At 39.6% G+C, this 24,432-nt stretch overlaps 1 protein-coding gene across 1 annotated transcript in view; it reads right to left on the bottom strand.

Annotated features, from left to right (window-relative positions):
- Fmn2 (formin 2) overlaps positions 1-24,432 on the bottom strand; it is a 174,989-nt gene that overhangs the window by 116,693 nt on the left and 33,864 nt on the right. Inside the window, exon 2 of the mRNA XM_048357745.1 lies at positions 23,213-23,379. Coding sequence (XP_048213702.1) covers positions 23,213-23,379 — 167 coding nt within the window. The remainder of the gene's footprint in view (positions 1-23,212; positions 23,380-24,432) is intronic.

The following is a 24,432-nucleotide window of genomic DNA, read 5'->3' as shown; positions in this document are numbered from 1 at the left end:
ACTTGAAAAATTCTTATCACTAGTCAGGTATTCTTTATTTAGACTCTAGGTATGTATTATTATTAAATGTGAGTATGACTTGAGTGAACTTTGACTCAACAGGATATGAGTGGTTGTGCCTTTTTTGTGGGCTTTGCTTGGTCTTCCCTAGTACAACCTTCCCTGTTCTTTGCAGACACTGGTCCCTGTCTAGAGCTAAAAACCATGGCTGATGTCATGCTTCATTAACAATTACTGTGCCTCTGAGCCCACTTTCTGTCTATACTACTTTTTATTATGTTGGATGGATAGCTGACCTCAAATTTTCACTTGTAGTCCCATCATATCTGTAAGCATCGGTGATCTTTGCCTCTTCAGACAACTTCCTGTATCGTTTTGTGCAAATCCTTAAAGGTGAGAAAAATATTTCAATAAGATTTGATCCTTTTAGCAAATTCAACTTAATTAAAATGTATCTAATCTAAAAAGAAAATCGTGAATCATTGAGGGCCTTTAATAAAGGACTATGTCAGAAAAGGACATTATCAACATTAGCACATACACATATGAAATTTTCTCTAACATCGAAACCTTAACTGTATTCATAACTGCATTCTTTCTCCTGCACTTGGAAAAAGAAAAACACAAATCTTATCTTTTGAGCAATATCTAAAGCTTTTGTTTCTCTACAATTTCAAAAGTCACCTAAAGAAAGCTTTATTTTTATTTTAAAAATAAAAACTACTATAATTAATGTGTGATTGGATTTTACAGGGCAAATATTTTACATGTTCTGTCAACTGTAAAAAATATAGCATGAAATTTCTCCTTTGCAGAATTTGAAATGGCCAGCAGAGGGCAGAGTCAATGAGTGATACTTAAAGTCCTGTACATAGTAAATGAGACAAAATTTCCAAACTCAGTTCTACTTAGCATTTCCATTATCAGTGAGGTGAGATTGGACTCTATCGCCAACTAACCATTAAAAAACAAGACTGAAGTGGCTGGGGATATGGCCTAGTGGCAAGAGTGCTTGCCTTGTATGCATGAAGCCCTGGGTTCAATTCCCCAGCATCACATATACAGAAAACAGCCAGAAGTGGCGCTGTGGCTCAAGTGGCAGAGTGCTAGCAATGAGCAAAAAGAAGCCAGGGACAGTACTCAGACCCCGAGTCCAAGCCCCAGGACTGGAAAAAAGGGAAAAGAAAAAAAAGAAAAAGAAAAAAACAGGACTGAAGATGTGACTCCAGGGGCTGGGAATATGGCCTAGTGGCAAGAGTGCTTGCTTCCTATACATGAGGCCCTGGGTTTGATTACTCAGCACCACATATACAGAAAATGGCCAGAAGTGGTGCTGTGGCTCAAGTGGCAGAGTGCTAGCCTTGAGCAAAAAAGAAGCCAGGGACAGTCCTCAGGCCCTGAGTTCACAGCCTAGGACAGGCCAAAAAAAAAAAAAAAAAAGATGTGACTCCAAAGGGAAAGAACTAGCCAAGAAATTATAAGGCCCTGAGTTCAAATCCTAGTATATTCCCCAAAATAAAAATGAAATGTCTTCTTTTATATATGAACACAAAGTACAAATAAATAGCTACAAGTCAAATAAAAAATATTTAGTACATGGGATTAGAGACTTAAAACTCTGTAATTGACCTGTCTATGTAAACTATATAGACTATATAAACTTCATAATTCAAAACACACTATAGGCAAGATTAAACTATAAAAAGTTTTCATTTTTCTAGAGAAAATTTAAATAAAAAAAGAAAAATAGAGAACTGAATGAACACAAAAGCGATCATCTTGTTTTCCATCTTAATATTCTCTTACTTTCACAGTCAGAATGTCTGTATTTTCTATAGCAGTGCTTTTTTTTTATAAGAAATTTCAGAGAGAAGAGCTTTATAGGCTTTTCTTACAAGAGAAAATCATTGGGGCTGGGAATATGGCCTAGTGGCAAGAGTGCTTGCCTCCTACACATGAGGCCCTGGGTTCAATTCCGCAGCACCACATATACAGGAAATGGCCAGAAGTGGTGCTGTGGCTCAAGTGGCAGAGTGCTAGCCTTGAGCAAAAAAGAAGCCAGGGACAGTGCTCAGGCCCTGAGTTCACAGCCTAGGACAGGCCAAAAAAAAAAAAAAAAGAGTAAAATCATTGTGTTATAAGAAAAAATGAGTCTTTTAGGCTTACATGGGTAATCCTAGCTACTCAGAAAGTAAGATCTGGAGGTTAAGGGCCAGCCAAGGCAGAAAATGTCAGCAAACTCTTAAAAATAACCAGCAAAAAAGAGGTATGACTCAATGGTAGAGTGCAAAAGAAAGAAAAGAAAAGAAGAGAAGAGAAACGAAAAGAAAAGAAAAGAGGGGCTGGGAATATGGCCTAGTGGCAAGAGTGCTTGCCTCCTATACATGAAGCCCTAGGTTTGATTCCTCGGCACCACATATATAGAAAAGGCCAGAAGTGGCGCTGTGGCTCAAGTTGACAGAATGCTAGCCTTGAGCAAAAAGAAGCCAAGGATAGTGTTAAGGCCCTGAGTTCAGCCCCAGGACTGGCAAAAAAAAAAAAAAAAGAAAGAAAGAAAGAAAAGAAAAAGAAAAAAGAAATGAAAGAGAGAGAGAGAGAGAGAGAGAGAGAGAGAGAGAGAGAGAGAGAGGGGAGGAAGAGGAGGAGGAGGAAGAAGAAGAGGAGAAGGAAGAGGGAAAAAAGGAGGAACAAACGGTGGCATTAATTCCACTGAAGTTTCTGTTATCCACTTAGAGACCAACTTAGTCTCCCTCTCAGCTGAGCAGTTTCTCAATTAAACACACAGTGTTAGCCAAAGTCTTAATGAGCAATCTAGGGAACTCGTTCCATCATTAAGCTTAGGGCTAACAAAGCAACTCTCCTCAGCTGAATTGTAACTCTTAAGAATTCAAAGGCAATATACCTCCTTGGAGTTAAAAGAAAGACTGTAAGAACAGCTTCTACATCTAAGAAGCAAATAATGTTCCAAAACACATTTTCCTACAGAAAAGCTTTCTAAATCTGGACCTACCCTTAGATCTAGTCAATCATAATTTGTATAAGTAGAGTCCAGAAATCTGCCTTTTAGACAGCTGTCCAGGTAGGCAACACAGTGATGGGAAGACAATAGCATAAGAGGAAGCTGATTCCCAGGAAGGAACAAGAACTGTGTTGGTAGCCTATTCCCTCCTTGTAAAGCATCTCCAGTGGGTGCATGTAACAAGATCCAATACAGTGTATTTTAATTCTTTGGGAATGGGGTGGAGCTCAGTGGCAAAATAATTGCCTAAAATGTGTGAGGCCCTGGGTTCCATCTCCAACACAAAAACAACAAAAAATTGCTTGTAAAGAAACACTTGGAAATTAAAAGAGTGGAATCAGGGCTGGGGATATGGCCTAGTGGCAAGAGTGCTTGTCTCGTATACATGAGGCCCTGGGTTCAATTCCCCAGCACCAGATATGCAGAAAATGGCCAGAAGTGGCGCTGTGGCTCAAGTGGCAGAGTACTAGCCTTGAGCAAAAAGAAGCCAAGGACAGTGCTCAGGCCCTTAATCCCTTAGTCCAAGCCCTAGGACTGGCCAAAAAAAAAAAAAAAAAAAAAGAAAAGAGTGGAAGCATCGACAACAATTGCAGTTAGGGCCGTGCTCAACACAGAGGTGGTTTGGACCAGAGGGATGGAGACAGAAGGGAGAAGAAGCCAAGAAATTGGCTGTGGAGGGTGAAGAAGAGGTACCAGGTGTGTCATCCGCATTCTTTAGTTGATATTCCATCTCTGTCTCTTACAAAACTGTGCATCATTCAGTGTAAATCGTGTGTGTGTGTGTGTGTGTGTGTGTGTGTGTGTGCACGTGCACTGGAATTCAGAGCCTGGGAACGGTGCCTGAGGTTTTTTGCTCAAGGCTAGCATTCTACCACTTGAGCCACAACCCCTCTTCTGGCTTTTGTTTTTTATTTTTTGGTAGTTAGTTGGATAAAAAGCCTCATCAATTTTTCTGCCTAGGCTAGCTTTGCACTGCAATCCTCAGATCTCAGCCTACTGAGTAGCTAGGAGTACAGGAGTGAGCCACTGACACCCAGAAAGTCTCCATTTTAACATCTGAAGATGAAGTTGGCTTAAAAAAGTATTTAAATTACAATCTGTCAAAATGATCATGTTAAACACTTAGCACAGCATTTTCCCCTCAGAGATGTGGAACTGTGGCTCAAGTAGAAGAGTACCAGCCTTGAGGGAAAGTTTTAAGGGACAGTGCCCAGGACCTGAGCTGTAGACTCTGTACTCATGAGAGATGAGAGAGAGAAAGAGGAGAAAGAGAGGAGAGAAATGGAGAGAGAAGAGGAAAGGGGGAGAAGGGGAGAGGAGGGAGAGAGGGAAAAGAAAAGAGTCTCAGGAAAACACAAGTTCCAAGAAAACATGGGTTTCAGCGCTTTTCTGACTCCATAGCATATTTGTACAACCAATTCCATGCCGACAGCCTTATTAAACCTCCATTCACAAACGTAGATTCCCAGCCAAGTTGAAATCAGTCCAGTGATTTGCTTTTGCCATACTCACCTGGTACGGAGCTTTGACTGCATCTCCACACTTATCCTTTGTAAGGTCTAATTCCAGTTTTCTGGTATCCACATGAAACATTGCTACACAAATCCTAAGCACCCACTTCCACACAACTCTTGAGCCTGTGTAGACTTAACAAATGATTCAGAGAATGCATTGGTAGCAATTCCTCAACTTCCTGTCAGTCACTTCCAAAGAACAACTGCATCTGCACCCTTCCTCCAGTTTTCTATACACAGGTGTTTTGATTCCTGACCTAGACCAATCCTCTACCTGTACCTCATAGCCCCTCCGCTTCAGGAACAACTGCCATCAATTTCCTACCCTCAACCTTAACTCTTTCTTCTCCATTCCTCCAACAGCACCTAAATTTGTTTTGTCAATTTCCTACCCTCAACCTTAACTCTTTCTTCTCCATTCCTCCAACAGCACCTAAATTTGTTTTGAACGCTCCCAAACTTGTAGAAAAATAAAGCTCTCCTGCCATCTCCTTCACTTGTAAATCACTTTATTTTTTCCCAATATATACTTGGTGACTAGCAGTGACTACACATCATGAGAGACAGAAAAATCAAAATGACAGAGCAATTTTTATTGCTAAATATCACCTAAGTGTAGAGCAGGGCTCAAAAACCAACAACCTTATGGGGCTGGGGATATGGCCTAGTGGCAAGAGTGCTTGCCTCGTATACATGAAGCCCTGGGTTCGATTCCCCAGCACGTATATAGAAAACGGCCAGAAGTGGCGCTGTGGCTCAAGTGGCAGAGTGCTAGCCTTGAGCAAAAGGAAGCCAGGGACAGTGCTCAGGCCCTGAGTCCAAAGCCCAGGACTGGCAAAAACAAACAAACAAAACCAACAGCCTTCAAGCTGTGTCTGAAATGCTGAAAAGTTTGGCGTTTTTTGTTTATTTGTTTATTTTGTTTTGTGTTTATAAAACAATACTCTTTCAATGGAACAGCCATGGTTATTAATTGTTCATTGTGGCGAACTCCACAATATTACAGCAAGGTTAAATAGCATAACGAAGTCTGTGAAATAAAGCCTAAAGTACTCCTAATTTGGCCCTTTACATGTGATCTAGAAAACTTTTTTAAAAGAACAAACAAATCATTTAATTCCAAAGACAAGAAAACTCGTCAGTGGCAGCCTGTGAGCTCAGTCTGGGGTGGTGTTTTCTCAGAACTGGACCCTTTCCTTTCATCATACTGTCCCAGTTCTAAGCTTCAGTGTAGCTCAGTGACAGAGACATGCTCTCTGCTCTCCAAGATAGGAGATGTGAGGTTTCCAGAAACACAAATACCATCCACAAAACTTTTTGATATTCAGTGCATATCCAGCAAACAAAATCCTGATGGAAAAGTTTGGCTGAATTACTCATTTATTTAAATCCATCATACAAATAAATGAATTCTGAGTCACCCAACACTGTTTGCCAAATGGGTGATCAAAAGCACAGCTCTAAAAGCCAAGAAGGATTATTTTAAACAACATAATCCTCTCAAATGAACAAAGACAATGAAAATATGCCACCCCCTTCAAAATGTGTGACTCCTATGAATGTCTTCCTAAAACCTTAAATTTATTAAACTTCAGTGAATTTTATGGCTGCAAAACATTTTAAGTTCACAACAGTACTGAATAGCAGCATTTCCTCAAGTTCCAAAAACTGTGTTTAGGAGAAAAGGTCTAGGTGCCATTGCTAATTTTGTAACTATAATCTTTTTCTTTCTTTTTTTTTTTTTTTTGGCCAGTCCTGGGCCTTGGACTCAGGGCCTGAGCACTGTCCCTGGCTTCTTCCCGCTCAAGGCTAGCACTCTGCCACTTGAGCCACAGCGCCGCTTCTGGCCGTTTTCTGCATATGTGGTGCTGGGGAATCGAACCTAGGGCCTCGTGTATCCGAGGCAGGCACTCTTGCCACTAGGCTATATCCCCAGCCCCTATAATCTTTTTCTTTATTTGGTTGTTTCTGGTATTATTTATAAGGTCTTTTGCATGCTAAGCATGTGCTTTATTACCAATTTAGCTACACCTTCTACCCTGTAACAATACTCTGGAATTGATCACAATGGAGGCATAAAAATAACTACTTTTGTTTTTTTAAAGCACAAAATAAAAATTTACTACATCATCCATCAAACAAGAAAAGTATAATAACCTCAAAATATATTTACACATTGAACACATGTACAAAAACTTAATTACTACCAGATGTCAAGGTTGAAGAATGTAATCCTAGCTACTCAGGAGTCTGAGATCTGAGAATGGGGGTTCTAAGCCAAATGGGTAGAAATGCATGTAAGACTCTGTCTTCAATTAGCTGCCCAAACAGTTAAACTGGAGAGGTGGCTCAAATGTAGAGTGCCAACAGCAAAAAGAAAAAATAATAATAATAATAGCACAAATGCAATAGAAAAAAACCACACAGATTGACTCAAGTGGTACAGTGCTAGCTAAGATTGAAAAAGCTAAGCAATAGCTTAGAACTTCAAGGCTCCCCATATCCCCTACGCACACACATACAAAAAAAATAATTTATTAACAATTAATAGAGGACCAGGTCCTATAAACACGGACTGACAAGTAATAGAGCAATCCATAGAGATTAAAAATTCACATGAGAGTGTTATCCAAAATGAAAAAAATCAAGAAAAACATTTTTAATTGATAAGTCTTCTATTTCATCTATTTCTATCTATGAACATGAGGAAGATAATTTATATCATATAATCTATATCTTGTGATTTCTTAAAAATTAATAATGCAAGATAATTTTCCCAAACCATCCAACAAGCATATAGCCTTCAATGAATGAAATCAAGTTGAATAATATTAGTATATATCCTCTTAACCCCTTTACTTAAAAAAAGTGCTACAACTAAAATTAAATTGAATTTTTTAAAAAGTTTATTTGAGTAAAATAAGAATAGTGAGGAAATTTCCTCTTGATATTTACTGATTGTTCCCATCAATTATTTCACCTCATGAGAATGAGTTAACTAAGAATATCATCTTTATTTTACATGGTAGAGATCTTTGACAGAGAAGAACAATGAAATAAAGCTAAATGCAGTCCTTTTTTATTCTTTTAGTTTTAAGATTCCTGATGAAATAGATGTCCTTATTATTCTTTGGTGAGGCATTATATAAAAAAGAGAATACCCTTCATTCCTTCAAGCTACATTATCTATAAAGTATGTCCAATATTCACACAGAAACAAAGTAGGTTACATGCCAATATTCAAGTTTAATACTTCTACAAATAAACCCATGGAAATGCAGGTACTATTGTAGGACACCCAAGTTGTCACAAAAGGGTCACCTTCCCAATTTGCAGTAATTCCCAATGGCTTTTTTCTTTTCAATCTAGAAAGATGTTGGAGAATAAAAGGAGAGCAAGAGTGTGGTAACTTCAAGGGTAAAACCAAGGATAGTAAAAAGAATAAAACAGGTTCACAATGAGTCCAGAAGTATAGTTGGAACAGGGTCAATTCCCAAATCAATTAATTCCTAAGCAAATTTGTATTCCATCACTTCTTCCATGACATCCTCTAAGTGTTTTTCACAATTGTTAAGTATATGAAACACTTGAATATTCAAGAAAATCCACTTATTACTAAGTTTCTCCTCTCCTTAGTCATCATAGCATTCCTTACAACCCACTTCCTGAAATCAAGATGTGTGTGTGTGTTTGTGTGTGTGTGTGTGTTCAATGGCTATACAAGATTCTGTGATAGGGGCTTCAAAGGTAATCATCTAAAATAGTCACCATTATAATTACATGGCATATATGTTCTGGGAAGTGAACTGTCCTTTCTAAAGTAATTTCATTTAATCTATAGCCAAAACCAGAGGTAGCCACTATTATATTATTTTAATATGTCCCTGAGCAAATCTCATCTCTTCTAACTGGATACTGAATCCAGTCTAACACTAAAGTCAGATCTTAATAATAGTTTGGAAAGACGTTTTGGATGAACACAGGGTCATGGTCTTGCATTGCTCAGATTAACACAAAACTTAATTTGCATTTAGCCTTTCAGGTAAAGTCTATTATAATACAGACTTAGAGAGAAATGCAAACTTAGATGTGTAAAGAAAATGTCTGGGAGAGCTAACAGCTAATTTTGAGCAGTATCCTATTGAAAAGACAAAAATTTAACTGAAAAGGCACCAATAGAGAAGACACTCAGGGCACTGACAATGGGATAAGGCACAGATGGCAGGTAAACCAGTAGCACTTTGGCATAGTGGAGTGAAGCATTTGGAGCACAAAAGGAGTTATGTTATGAGCCAAAGAAGTAGAAAAATGTTTAAGGCAGGGGAAAGACCACAAATGTCCAAGGAATTGGGATTTCATTATGTCAGAAAAAAAAAGTGTTAATTCAAAAAAAATAAGACAATCATATGTAGATCATAGGGTTTCTGTGAACAGCTTCCACCTCTGGAAAGTCTCATTTTCTCAATCAGGAATAAGCATCATTACATTCCTTCATTTAAACAAAATTAAACAAACACAAGTATGGCCAGCAAATGCTCAAAGCTCATGCTTAAAATCTTAGCTATGAAATAGGCTGAAATCTTGAGGATTTGGGTGCAAAGATAGTCTGCACAGAAAAGTTTAAGACTATCTCCAAGATAAATAGCAAAAACTCAGAGTAAGAGCACCATGGAAGCAAGCACAAGGTACTTAGTGCAAACTCTAGTACTGGCAAGAGAAAGTAAGATGTTTTTCTTCAATGGCATATATAAATGGAGAGGGGAGAACTGCATAGAAAATAAAGTTACAAAATAAAGGAGGTAGGAAGTTTCTACTACGAGCTTGTTCCTATAGAGAGTTATTCTTGAAAGGCAATTGCCCTCAAGAGTATTATTGGTTAGAAATGCTCCTAATGTCCATTTTCTAGAAACCAGCAGGGAGAATAATGATGAGGAACTTCTCTTCAGAGACAAGTACATTCCTTCCCGCAACTGGGACCTGAGACTTCACAGCCTTCTGCTCTGTTACTTTCTCTAGATTGGAAGAAAATCCTTAATTGTGTATCTAATTAAGTACTTGATTTTGCTATTAAAATTTCAGGTAAGAACATGGAAAAAGGTTTCTTAGGAGAGTAAAATTTCTTTCATTTCTTCTTGGTTTATATCCAGTTTGGAGAAAAAAGTAGAGAGCAAAGGAACACAGGAGAAAATGCAATGAGTCCCACTTGGGGAAATCAAATTTCTCAATTTATGATATTGCAGCATATAGTATTAAGAAGATTTAAACCAAATAAACAGACATATATCAAGTAATGAAATAGAAATGTCAATAAGAGACCTTCCATCTAAGGAAAGCCAAGTCCAGATGGATCCACATTAGAATTCTGTAAGGCCTTCAAAGCCAAACTCACACCAATACTCCTCAAACTCTTGAATGAAACTGAAAGGGAAGGTTCACTACCAAACGCATTCTATGAAGCTTGCATAACCATCATCCCAAAACCAGACAGTGCTTCATCAAAGAAAGAGAACTATAGACCCATTTCTTTGATGAACATTGATGCAAACTCTTCAACAAAATTCTGGACAAACAATTTCAACCAGCCATCAAAAAGATTATACACTATCATCAAACCAGATTCATTCCAGGGATGCAAAGCTGGTTTAATATATGCAAGTCAATTAATGTAATTCACCACGTCAATAGGAGCTAGGTCAAGAATAACGTGACTATTACCACAGACATGTAAAAAGCACTTGACAAAATCCAATACTCAGTAACTTCCCCATTGCCCACCCCCCCCAATGGGAGACCAGCTCTAGCAGAGACCCAAACCCTACAAAGAAGCTAGAACTCCCTCCCTACCCCTCCCTACCCCGAGGGAACAAAGGAGCCCCATATCTGGCGGCTCTAGGACCCTACAGCCTCTGGGAGGACACGGTAGCTAGCAGAGGCGAAGCAGCACCCAACAAAGTGACCAGCAAACACCTTAGACAGGCCTCCCCCAAAGCCCCAACTGGGGAGCCTGAACCTAGCCACACCAGCCCCGCCCACCCCCAACAGGGGCCTGGGGACTGGTAGGCCTTGGAACGCCACCTGAGGCCCCCTGGTCTGTGTGGGCTTTTTGAACAAAAGTCACAGGCTTGCTGGTGTGCAATACCAGCCCAGCAGGGACACCTGAGCCCAAACACATGCCCCCCCTCACAGCGGAGGCGCAGAGAGTCTGTGGGCACCAACCCTTGCCCAGACACTTGAACCTGCCGGGGTCCACGCATACCGCTCCCCACAGCAGACTCGCGAGAGGGCACAAGCACCCTCCAACAACTCGGGGCAACATGCCCCCAAAGGAAGCACTAGAGTACACACGAACCTGCCCCCCAGAGGGCCAGCATGGGCCAGTGTGCTAGCCCTTTAGCAGGAGGATCTATGGCCCAACGCCCCACGGGAGCACACAAGTGGGCAAGCTGCCCCCTCAGCAGCAACACCCGCTCTGATAGGCGCACTCCGCACAGGTGGGCAGGGCCCCCCAGCAGCAGTGCCAACTCTGATAGGCGCACTCTGCACAGGTGGGCGGGCCACCCCTCAACAGCAACACCTGCTCCCACAGGAGCAATCACACAGGTGGGTGAGCCGCCTCGCAGCGGCAATTCTCAATCTGAGAGGTGAGCTCCTCTGACCACAGTACTGAGTGGGAAAAGAATCAAAGAAGAGAAAAGTCTCCACGCTACGCTGAATCAGCGACCCGCAAACCCCCATCAGGGGCACACTAGGGTCAGCACAACACAGCGGCAGGGCACAGTCCTGAGTGAAATACACAGAACCTACCCACCCCCAAGTGCAGTGAGGGTGACCACCCTGGCAACAACCAAGATGGTCATGCTCACCTACTGGGCAGTAAGGTTCAACAGCCAAACTCAAACCCAGAGCCAGGACACAAACAAGTCTCCACTGACGGACCAGCGGGAACCAGCACAAAGCCAAGCCAAGGTCGCCACCTATAGGTGCAGATCTCCAGATGCGCAAATCACAAAGAAATATTACAAATTTCATGAAAGGTCAAGCCAACTCGCCAGCTCCAAAAAGTAGTACAACTGAAGAGGAGATGGAGAATAAAAAAACAACTGAGGCTAAGATAGTAGAAATGATGGAAAGCCTCAGGAATGAATTCAGAAAACAATTCCAGGAGTTTAGAATGGAAGTCTTGAAGGAACTTCAGGAAGTCAAGAAAGAAATGGAAGCAAAAATGGATACAGTGCACTCCTTCATTAAAGAAGACCTTGACATCCTGAGGAGTGAAATGCATGAAAAAATAGACTTAAAATACAACTCTTTAAAGGAAGAAATCTCCAAGATGAAAGCTAATCTGGCAACCATAAATAGCTCGCTGACATCCATAAACTCCACACTTGAAGCCACATCACAAAGAATTGATCATATTGAATCCTGAATCTCTCTTTTGGACGACAATGCAGCTGAAAAGAACCAGAAAATTACCACACTCCAAGAAATGGTTAAACTCCAGGACAGACTAATCCAGGAGCTAGTGGACAAAGACAAGAGATATAATCTGCGCATAATTGGAATAGATGAAGGAGCCGAATAGCAGAGCAGAGGGCTACAACATATTTTCAATAGAGTTATTGCAGAAAACTTCCCCAAGGGAAGTTCACAAGGGACCTCACCCAAGTAACTGAAGCTTATAGGACGCCTGGCAGACCAGACCCTAGAAAATCCTCGCCCAGGCACATAATAATCAAGACTTCAGATCTCAAGGATAAAGAGCAAATTTTGAATGCAGTCAAAATGAAGAAAGAGCTATATTACAATGGAAAAAGGATCAGGATCACAGCTGACATCTCCACACAAACCTACAATGCACGAAGAGAGTGTAAGAACACAATCCAAGTCCTCCAGGCCAACAATTGCCAACCCAGAATTAAATATCCAGCAAAACTAGAATTCACCTTCGAGGGAAAAACCAGTCTTTCCATAGCAAAGAGGATCTAAAGGAGTATGTGAATAAAAAACCAGCCTTACAGAGAATCCTAACAGGGTAACGCCACCAAACAGAAAATGTACAGGACCCCCAACAGAAACAGAAAGAAACTACAATAGCCAGAGCCCAACAGAAAGAGAAGCTCAATAAAGAAAAAAAAAGGGGGGGGGAGGAAAAAGAGCCTAACAGGAAAATGCAAGGGAATAAAACACTCTTATCCATGATCTCGTTGAATATAAATGGTATAAACTCTCCGATAAAGAGGAGCAGACTGACAGAGTGGTTTCGTAAACAAAAAGTTGCCATCTGTTGTCTTCAAGAGACCCATCTTACAGCAAGGGACAAAAACAGGCTCCAAATGAAAGGATGGAGCAAGATCTTCCAAGCAAACACACCTACCAAAGTGGCAGGGGTAGCCATCCTGATTTCAGACAAGCTGGACTTCTCATTAAAATCAACTCAGAAAGACAAAGAAGGGCACTACATTTTAATACAAGGAAAAAATCCAGAATCAAGACATCACGGTGATAAATTTATACTCACTGAACAAAATAGGCCCTACATATGTCAAGCAAATTCTCACAAAACTACAGAACAAGATAGACCCAAACACAATCATATTGGGAGACTTTAATACTCCACTCCCCCCAAGAGACAGATCAAACACCCAGAGGATTAGCAAGGGAGCTGAAGACCTAAGTAACACCATATCCCTAATGGATCTGATAGATCGGTACAGAGTCTTTCACCCTACAGAGACCCAATACACATTCTTCTCAGCAGCCCATGGAACATAGTCCAAAATAGATCATGTCATAGCACACACGAAGAACCTCAGCAAATACAAAAGTATTGACGTCATCCCATGTATTATATCTGACCACAGTGGACTCTCACAGTAACTCTCAATAACAAAGGACATCACAGAGGCTATACAAATACTTGGAGGCTAAACCCCTCCCTGTAATCTAACATTTGGGCCACAGAGCAAATAAAGGATGAAATTAACGAATTCATAAGCCACAGTGACAATGAAAATACATCACAAAGAAACCTATGGGATACAGCTAAGGCAGTACTGAGAGGCAAGATCATTGCCCTCAGCACTCATATTGAAAGAATGGAAGCAGAGCAGGTGAATAACCTCACGATGAAACTAAAACATCTGGAGAAACAAGAAATGATCAAATCTAAAATGATTAGGAGGAGACAGATCACAAAGATTAAAGAAGAGATAAATCTGAATGAAAATAGAAAGACGATTCAACAAATAAATAAAACTAAAAACTGGTTCTTTGAAAAAATAAATAAAATTGACAGACCCCCTCACAAGACTTACAAAAAAAAAAAAGAAGAGGAGACTCATATCCGTAAAATCAGGGACTCCACCGGAAAAATTACAACAAATACACACGATATTCAAACAATCATAAGGAACTATTTCCAGAACCTCTACTCACTAAAAAACAATAATTTTACAGAAATGGATCAATTCTTAGAGAAGTATAAACTGCCCAAACTGAATCAAGAAGAAATAAATCAACTAAATAAACCAATAACTTACAGCGAGATACAAGGGGTAGTCAAGAGCCTCCCAACAAAAAAAGCCCAGGCCCAGATGGATTCAACAATGAATTCTATAAAACCTTCAGAGAAGAGCTAAAACCAATACTCCTCAAACTCTTCCGCGAAATAGAAATAGAGGGAGAAATCCCAAACCTATTCTACGAAGCTAATATTAATACTCATCCCCAAACCAGGCAAAGACCCAACAAAAGAAGAGAACTACAGACCAATATCACTAATGAACACAGACGCAAAGATCCTCAATAAAATATTAGCTAACAGGATTCAGAAACTGATCAAGAAAATTATACATCATGACCAAGTAGGCTTCATCCCACCAGATAACAAGGATGGGTCAACATCCATAAATCAATTAATTTAATTCACCACATCAACAGAACTAAAATCAAGAATCACATTGTTATCTCAGTCGATGCCCAAAAGCCATTGACAAAACACAACATCCATACTTATTAAAAGCTCTGGAGAGAACAGGAATAGATGGAACATTCCTTAAAACAATAAAAGCCATATACAACAGACCAACTGTTAACATCATATTAAATGGAAAGAAACTTAAATCATTCCCCCTAAACACAGGAACAAGACAAGGATGCCCACTCTCCCCACTTCTTTTCAACATAGTGCTGGAATCCCTAGCCATAGCAATAAGGCAAGAGGAGGACATCAAAGGGGTCCACATCGGCAAACAAGAAATCAAGTTATCCCTATTCGCAGATGACATGATCTTATATCTGAAGGACCCAAACAACTCAGTCCCCAAACTCCTACACCTAATAAACCATTTTGGGAAAGTAGCAGGATACAAAATCAATCCACAAAAATCAGCACCTTTTCTGTATACCAGCAATGTACAAGCAGGAAAGGAAATTATGAAAATAATACCATTTACAGTAGCTAAAAAAGAATAAATTACCTAGGGATCAACCTAACTAAAGACATGAAGGACATATTTAATGAGAACTATAAAAATCTAAAAAGGGAAATCAAAGAAGACACAAGGAGATGGAAAGACCTCCCATGCTCATGGGTAGGCAGAATCAATATAGTGAAAATGGCCATATTGCCCAAATTGTTGTACAAATTCAATGCAATCCCCATCAAGATCCCAGCTACATTCTTCACTGAAATAGAGAAAGCAACCCATAAATTCATATGGAACAGCAAAATACCTAGAATAGCCAAAGCAATTCTAGGCAAAAGAAGCAGTGCAAGAGATATCACAATAACAGACTTCAAGCTGTATTATAGAGCCATCATAACAAAAACAGCCTGGTATTGGTATAAAAACAGACCTGAAGGGCTGGGGATATGGCCTAGTGGCAAAGAGTGCTTGCCTCATATACATGAAGCTCTGGGTTCAATTCCCTAGCACCACATATACAGAAAATGGCCAAGAGTGGAGCGGTGGCTCAAGTGGCAGAGTGTTAGCCTTGAGCAAAAAGAAGCCAGGGACAGTGCTCACAGTCCAAGCCCCAGGACTGGCAATAAATAAATAAATTAATTAATTAATTAATTAATTAATTAATAAAAATAAAATGATTAAAAAATAAAACAGATCTGAAGACCAGTGGAATAGAATTGAAGACCCAGAAATAAAAACCGCACTCTTACAGTCAGCTGATATTTGACAAAGGAGCTAAAGACATACAATGGAATAAACAGAGCCTCTTCAATTACTGGTGCTAGGAAAACTGGGCAGCCATATGCAGAAAACTCAAAGTAGACCCAAGCCTATCACCATGCACCAAGATCAACTCAAAATGAATCAAGGACCTCAACATCACACCTGAATCCTTGAAACTACTGAAGGACAGAGTAGGAAAGACGCTAGAACTTATAGGCACAGGAAGGAACTTTCTGAATAGAGTCCCAGGGGCACAACAGATAAGGGAGAGACTCAACAAATGGGATTACTACAAAATAAAAAGGTTCTGCACAGCTAAAGACATAGCCACCAAACTAGAAAGACAGCCAACGATATGGGAAAGGATCTTTACCAGCACAGCAACAGATAAAGGCCTTATATCCATCATCTACAGAGAACTCAAAATACTAAGCCCCTCCAAGTCCAGTAAACCAATTATTAAATGGGCAAAAGAGCTAAAGAGAGACTTCACAGGAGAAGAGATAAAAATGGCAAAGAAACATATGAGGAAATGTTCAACATCCCTGGCAATAAAGGAAATGCAAATAAAAACAACCCTGAGATACCACCTCACTCCAGTCAGAATGGCCTATACTCTGAACTCAGGCAACAACAAATGCTGGAGGGGGTGCGGGGAAAGAGGAACCTTTCTCCATTGTTGGTGGTAGTGCAAATTAGTACAATCACTTTGGAGAACAGTATGGAGGTTCCTCAAAAACTCAACATAGGGCTGGGGATATAGCCTAGTGGCAAGAGTGCCTGCCTCGAATACACGAGGCCCTAGGTTCTATTCCCCACCACCACATATACAGAAAATGGCCAGAAGCGGCGCTGTGGCTCAAGTGGCAGAGTGCTAGCCTTGAGCGGGAAGAAGCCAGGGACAGTGCTCAGACCCTGAGTCCAAGGCCCAGGACTGGCCAAAAAAAAAAAACACTCAACATAGACCTACCCTATGACCCAGCCATAACACTCCTAGGCATCTATCCTGAACAACAGGTCCCAAGATATCAAAAAGACATCTGCACTTCCATGTTTATCACTGCACAATTCACAAGAGCCAAAATATGGAAACAACCCAGATGCCCCTCCACAGATGAATGGATCCAAAAAATATGGTACCTATACACAATGGAATACTACATAGCGATTAGAAATGGTGAAATATTGGTATTCGCAGGGAAATGGTCAGAACTTGAACAAATAATGTTGAGCGAGACAAGCCTAGAACACAGAAAACAAAGGGGCGTGATCTCCCTGATATATGACTGTTAAGGTGGGGGTGTGGGGGAGACAGTAAAGACCAGGTCTGTGAAACCAAAAACTTCTTGTCAAATGGTATTTCCCACAGGTTTGGATCAGCGACCCTACATTATGTAACTAAAACCAAACAACTGCTCTACATATAAAGGCCAAAAATAGACCTCTCAGTGGATCACAATAGCTCAAAAGCTGTGTATGTATGTTCATATAAGACAAGGATAAGAAAACTCTATTGTTGATGTTACATTTAAAGTCCTAGGTGAATTTCCTTTGGCGTAGGCCACATGGCTACTGTGTTTTTGGTACACTGTGTAATGTCTACCTGATCTAGGGAAGGAAAAGAAAAACAGGGTGTAAGATATCACAAGAAATATACACACTGCCCTATTATGTAACTGTACCCCTTTTGCACAGCACCTTGTCAAAAATTTTTGTTTAATTAATAAATAAATTTAAAAAAAAGAATTGTATTCATTACTCATTACCTGACTCACGTAACTGTAACCCCTTTGTACATCAACACTTCAATAACAATTAAAAAAATGAAATAAATAAAAACAGCAAATAGAGGATTTCCCTCAATGAAAGGCACAACTAAATGAGAGGTAGGAACAAAATGGGAAACTGATCCCTGAACATTTTGCTAGTGGCAACGCAAGCTAACAAGAAATTCACTGTCTGTAAATGCTCATGTTAATTGCTTTGGAGCTTGGACATAAGATGTTCGAATATAGTGAAGCACTCCAAGCTATAATTTATGCTAGACAGCAACTAATACAAACTCTTGAAGAGAATCTGCCATTGTGATCCAAAACATTCAAATGAATGTGGTTTGTGGAGTGGAATGAGTGAACACAGCAGAATACAAAGTGACAAAAATTTTCTCCTCCTCAATACATCTTAAGGTGGGTCAGAATTCTTGCAGTTCTCTAAAGCTTTGTTCAGTTGCAAAAGTGATTCATTTAAGAAGAAAATCTGAATTCAGTAAAGGTCACATGCTTTGTGTCATATTATTATCTTGTAGCACCATGCCCTCCATGCTTTTGAGGTAATAACTAGAAGTACTAATCACATGTGTGGTGCAAACCAAAACCATTGATACCAAGTGCATAGGAGCCGGACGTCAATGGCACTAACACAAAGCCTATTTTCAGGAGATACATTTTTTGGTCTGTTTGCTTTATATTTGTTTGTCTTTGAAACCATTCAAACTTCCTAAGTGAAAAAATATATTTTTAAGCTGACATTTGATTAAAAAAATATGTGTAAAAAAATCCAGTACACATTTATGATAAAAGCTCTGGAGAAACTAGGAATCCAGGGAACATTCTTGAATGTAATAAAGGCTATGTATTACAAACCTACAGGTAGCATTATACTTAGTGGTGAAAAGTTTAAACCATTTCCTTTAAAATCAGGAGCAAGAAAAGGATGTCTGCTCTCTCCATTCCTCTTCAAGATACTACTACAATTCCTAGCCAGAGCAATAAGGCAAGAGGTAAATATAAAGGGGATCCAAATAGGGAAAGATGAAGTAAAACTCTCTCTCTGCAGATGACATGATCCTGTATTTGAAAAGTGCCATAGACTCTACACCCAAGTTACCAGAGCTGATAAAACAAAACAAAAAACTTTGGCAAAGTAGCAAGATAGGAAATAAATCCTCAATAGTTGGATAAGAAATGTATGCACTGCCTTATGTATGAAAACTGTAACCCCTCTGTACAGTACTTTGTCAATAAAGAAATAAAAAAAAAAGGCTTTTCTGTATGACAACAAGTCATACAGTTAGGCTGAAATCAGGAAAGCAACTCCTTTGGCAATAGCCTCAAAAAAAGAATAAATAAATATCCAGGAATAATTTTAACCAAAGAAATGGAAGACTCTACGATGAAAACTTGAAAAGCCTGAGAAAGGAAATTAAAGCAAAACTAAGAAAATGGACAAACTTCCCAGGCTCCTGGATTGGGAGGATTAACATTGTGAAAATGTCGATAATGCCAAAGGCTATCTACAAATTCAATGCCATACCCATCAATATCCCAACACCATTATTTAATGAAATAGAGGAAGCAATCCAAAAATTCATATGGAACAATAAAAGGCCCTGAATAGCAAAAACAATCCTAAGCAGGAAGAACAGTGCTGGATAAATATTAATATCCAACTTCAAACTCTATTACAAAGTTATAGTAACAAAACCAGCTTAGTATTGGCATAAGAACAGGCCTGAGGAACAATGGAATAGAACTGAAGACTCAGAAATGAACCAGCACATCTATGGTTATATAATCTTTGATAAAGGAGCTAAAAAAATAAGAAGGAAGAAAGACAGCCTCTTCAACAAATGGTGCTGGCAAAACTGGTTAAACACCTGTAACAAACTAAAGCTAGATCTGTATATATTATCTTGCACCAGAATCAATTCCAAGTGGATTAAAGACCTTGAAGTAAAAGCAGATACCCTTGGAAACATAGCAGGAAGAAATAGGAGAAACACTTGGACTCCTTGGCACATGTCAAATCTTTCTTAATAAAGGCTCAGAAACACAACAAATCAAAGAAATGTTGGACAAATGGGATTGTATCAAACTGAAGAGCTTCTGCATGGCAAAGGACATAGCTTGCAAGATAAATAGAAAGCCCTCAGATTGGGAGAAGATCTTCACTGGCCATACAACAGAAAAAGGTCTCATATCTAAAACATACTTTGAACTCAAAATATTAAATACCCCCAAAACAAATTCTCAAAGAAACAAATGCCCCCTTAATAAATGGGCTAAAGACTTAAAGAGAGACTTTTCTGAAGAGGAAATGAGAATGGCCAAGAGGCACATGAAGAAGTGCTAAACATCACTGGCTATAATAGAAATGAAAATCAAAACAACATTGAGATTCCACCTCATCTCAGTAAGAATGGCCATTATCAAGAAAACTAATAACAACAGATGTTGGCAGGGCTGTGGACAAAAGGGAAACCTACTACACTGTTGGTGGAAGTGTAAACTTGTTCAACCACTCTGGAAACCAGTATGGAAGTTTCTCAAAAGGCTAAACATAGAGCTCCTCTAAGACCCTGCAACCCTGTTTTGGGGCATTTACCCAAAGGATTATAAGCAAGACCACACTAAAGCTACCAGCACATGTATGTTAATTGCAGCAAAATTTACCATTTCTAAAATATAGAACCAACCGAGATCCCCTCAAGAAATGAATGGATTAAGAAAATGTGGCACACATACACAATGGAATTCTATGCTTCTTTCAGAAAGAATATTGCCCCATTCATGAGGAAATGGAAAGTCTTGGAAAAAAAAATCATACTATGTGAAGAGAGCCAGACCCAAAGAAACAGAGACTCTATGGTTTCCCTCACTGGGAATAATTAGTACATGTCTAGGATAGTCCTAGCAGAAGATCATAATAGCTCAGTACCTATTTACATATAATCACAGATGATGCTAAGCAAAATGAACTCGAAGTTATGGAAATAAGTGGTTTATCATTGTTGTTTTTTTCAACATATCATGTGAAATTATGCCTTTTTCTTTTGTTTTTCTTCCCCATGGGTTTACCCCTGATATCACTGTAACTGGTTTTTGTACCCTGGGTACTGTATATATGTTTATTGGAACTAGAGAAGGGAAGGGGAACATGAAAATGGAGAGACAGTGGGTAAAAGGTGAACCAATCAACAGCAATACTTACAAGACAATATGCTATAAACCAACTGTACAACTTGGGGAAGGGGGAGAAAATTGGGAAGGGGAAAAAGTCGGAGAAAAATGAGGGAGGAAATAGCAAGTTTCATAAGAAATCTACTCACTGCCTAACATATGAAACTGTAACACCTCTGTACATCACTTAGACAATTAATTTAAAAACAAGATTATGTGTGTACATGAGTATGCTTGTTTCTTACCCGTTTTGCCATATCCAGCTATCTTTCTAATACAAGTATTTTAAGGTGTTCGAAGTAACCAGTTTGGGGCTGGGGATATAGCCTAGTGGCAAGAGTGCTTGCCTCGTATACATGAAGCCCTGGGTTCGATTCCCCAGCACCACATATACAGAAAATGGCCAGAAGTGGCGCTGTGACTCAAGTGGCAGAGTGCTAGCCTTGAGCCAAAAGAAGCCAGGGACAGTGCTCAGGCCCTGAGTCCAAGGCCCAGGACTGGCAAAAAAACAACAACGAAGTAACCAGTTTGAATTTAAAAGGAGAGAGATTAGCCTGAAATATATCTCACAGAGCCCTTGCCAAACATTCTAGAAGCCCGGGATTCCATGCTCTGCATTTTACATACATATTATATATAATTTGTATAATTTATGTATATAATTTTATAACTTATATATCAGACATACATTCGTACACACACACACACACATATGTGTATATACATTGTAAAAGAGGAAAGCTGTAGCCTATATCCTACTTTTTTTAGTTTACTCCAATTTCACATCTATCAAGTAGCAAGACAGTATTTCTGAGGGAGAAATATAAAGTTAATTTATGAGCATTTAATCAAACAGAAAATACTACACATAGTGAATTGTACTCTATTCATTATAATGCCACATTAACATGTCTTTCAAAACACAGCTCTACAATACAACTTACCATAAATGGCACAGTCTCTCCAATAACAGAGATCTCTCATTGAGGATAAAATAAGGGAAAAAAATTAACTTAGCCAGTTGTCTTCAAAAGGAAGAAGAATCCAATGTGGCTGTGATTGCTACTACATCGTTTTAGAAATTACATGAAGAAAAAATTTAAATTAAAAAAATCTTAAGAAGAAAATTACAAATTCAACAAAATCACAAAATAACTTGGAATTTTTTCTTTCAAGTGGAAAGAGTAAAAATATCTCAAAATGCTTCATTTGAAGATCACAAGTTGTAATGGATAATGAATAGGAGGAGAAAAAAAACACATATAAACATTGCCATTTACTACCACACTTTGACCTCGGCCTCTATTTTCTCTATTATTTAAAATTCTTCATTATTGCACTCTCTGAATCACAACCATAGGTGTTGAATAAGGCTGAGAAGTATAGGCACCAACAATGGAACAAATATATTTGGAGATCCACATGGGAACCTATTGTTTTCACATGGGTTGCTTCTAAATCCTTCTCTGTACAACTGAAACAATCAGCCCTTCAGTCTACCTAACAGAGTCAGTCATACTTAAGAATTCTCACACTTGAGGGATTTGGGATACTGGCTCAGTAGAACCCATGTCACACTTATTCCACATACCTGAGAAAGATTAGTAATACTGCCTTGAAAATGATAATCCAATGTTCATTTTGAATTATGAACATGCTGTTTGAATTGCCATTCCACAGTAGTGAGTCTTAGTGAGGGGAAGCTGTTCTCTTGTCAATGGAACAGAAATAAACTGCACTGAAACAGCTTTCCAGGGCCTGTGGAAACCTGTGCCCATTGGGAACAGTATTATGCCCTTTGCAGTTGCTTCTCAAGGAATGCCTATAACCAGTAAAGTCAAAAGCACTGTCTTATAATCACTTTAAAGCCATTGCTGATTGGCTGGGAGCATGGATCAGTGGAAGAGAATTTACATATATCTGGGTTTGACTCCCCAGTACACACACACACACACACACACACACACACACACACACACACACAACTAAAATGATATTTTTAAGATCATAGGTGATGAGAGCAGGCTTTAAAAGTATGGAATGACAGGGCTGGGGATATGGCCTAGTGGCAAGAGAGCTTGCCTCATATACATGAGGCCCTGGGTTTGATTCCCCAGCACCACATATACAGAAAACGGCCAGAAGTGGCGCTGTGGCTCAAGTGGCAGGGTGCTAGCCTTGAGCAAAAGGAAGCCAGGGACAGTGCTCAGGCCCTGAGTCCAAGGCCCAGGACTGGCAAAAAAAAAAAAAAAAAAAAAGTATGGAATGACCGTCTGTTAGGAAAAGGAGCTTTGGCAAATATACTTAATGCCTTCCTCAATAAAAAGCTGTAGAAACAGACAAAGCTGACCCACTGTGTGCCTCAAGGAAGGAAAGCTTACATCACATTTCTTTTTAAATTATAAGGTGACTGGGCAAACACACACTTCGGCTACTATTTCAACCACAATCCCCTTCACACACACACACACACACACACACACACACACACACACACACACAAAATGATAGATGGTAGATTCACCTACTTACATCAAAGGGAGCTGAACTCGAGCCAGCGTTCTGATTACATGGTTCCCTGAAGCAATCACTAAAAGGAAGTAGAAGACCCATGGCGATGATCCGTGAACAAAATTTCTCTGCTTCTTCAGGAGGCCCGTTCTCCTGCTGGCTGAACAGCTTCTCCAACAGTGTTCGACCTACAGATGAAACACAGCCATTAGGACTCACCTGGCTCACAACTCTCAGGAGACAGGAAGAGTAAACACTGCCCGGGAGCAACACAGTTTCCAAGGCTACTGACTCTCAGAAAGAAGGCTCTCAAAGGAAAACTGCAGCCTGGGGCTATGGGAAGGGCCAAGGAGGGATGCTCTCCTTTATCACAAAGAATCTGCCTCAGGAGACAATGGTTGGGTTACTGGCTGTCCTTCCACCATCAGCAAAAAGGGAAGTCCTACTCTTAGATTTAATTGATTTTTGTTTGTTTATTTGTTGACATGTAGCAGGTTCTCCAAGGAAGCACTTAGTAAACTAAAGGTCAGCATTTAGGCCCAGAATGTCAATGACTGGCATTTAATACCTCAGGGTGAAAAAAGGACAAGAACAGGGAATAAGGGGATAAGGCAAAAGCAATAATTCATTAAAAAGGGAAGAGTCAGCATAAAATAGTACTCTGAAGATGAAGAGAAACTCAAAATATTTTTGGATGCATCTCAAAAATATAACCTTAGGAGGGTAATGTTTTAATTATTCCTCTAAAGACAAGAGAAGATGGGGGGTGAAGTGTTCCATGAGAAAACACTGAAAACCCCAAAGGACATGACATGGGTCACCAAGTACAAGATTTTCTCTCTTGCCTGGGCCTTAGGATCCCAGGCCAGTCCCTGTTCTACCTGTAACACTAACAGCTTTCTTCAAACTCTCAGAAGAGTATAGAGCTTGCTTTTTCATTCAGAAACAATGACCAAGGAAATAGAAAACTTCTCAAGTCCCTTGCAGGGATACATGTGTTCTTAGCTCCTGCCCCTTGCTACTCCTGCCTCTAATTAGTCGATTCAAATTACTTATCCAGAAAAGCCTGTAACCTACTCTCACACCCTCCTGAAATCCTTTAAAAGTTCCTTCTTGTAATTCACCATTTTATTCAATTAACAGGGTTTGAATTTTACTTTCTTGGCATAGCAGAATTTGAACTCAGAGCCTCCATCTTGTTCGGCTTGCTCACCAGGCAGACTATAGTATGAGCCATGCCT

The sequence above is a fragment of the Perognathus longimembris genome, chromosome 11 (assembly GCF_023159225.1).
Source record: "Perognathus longimembris pacificus isolate PPM17 chromosome 11, ASM2315922v1, whole genome shotgun sequence".
NCBI classification, from domain to species: Eukaryota; Metazoa; Chordata; class Mammalia; order Rodentia; family Heteromyidae; genus Perognathus; species Perognathus longimembris.
This window is presented reverse-complemented; position numbering and strand designations above follow the sequence as displayed.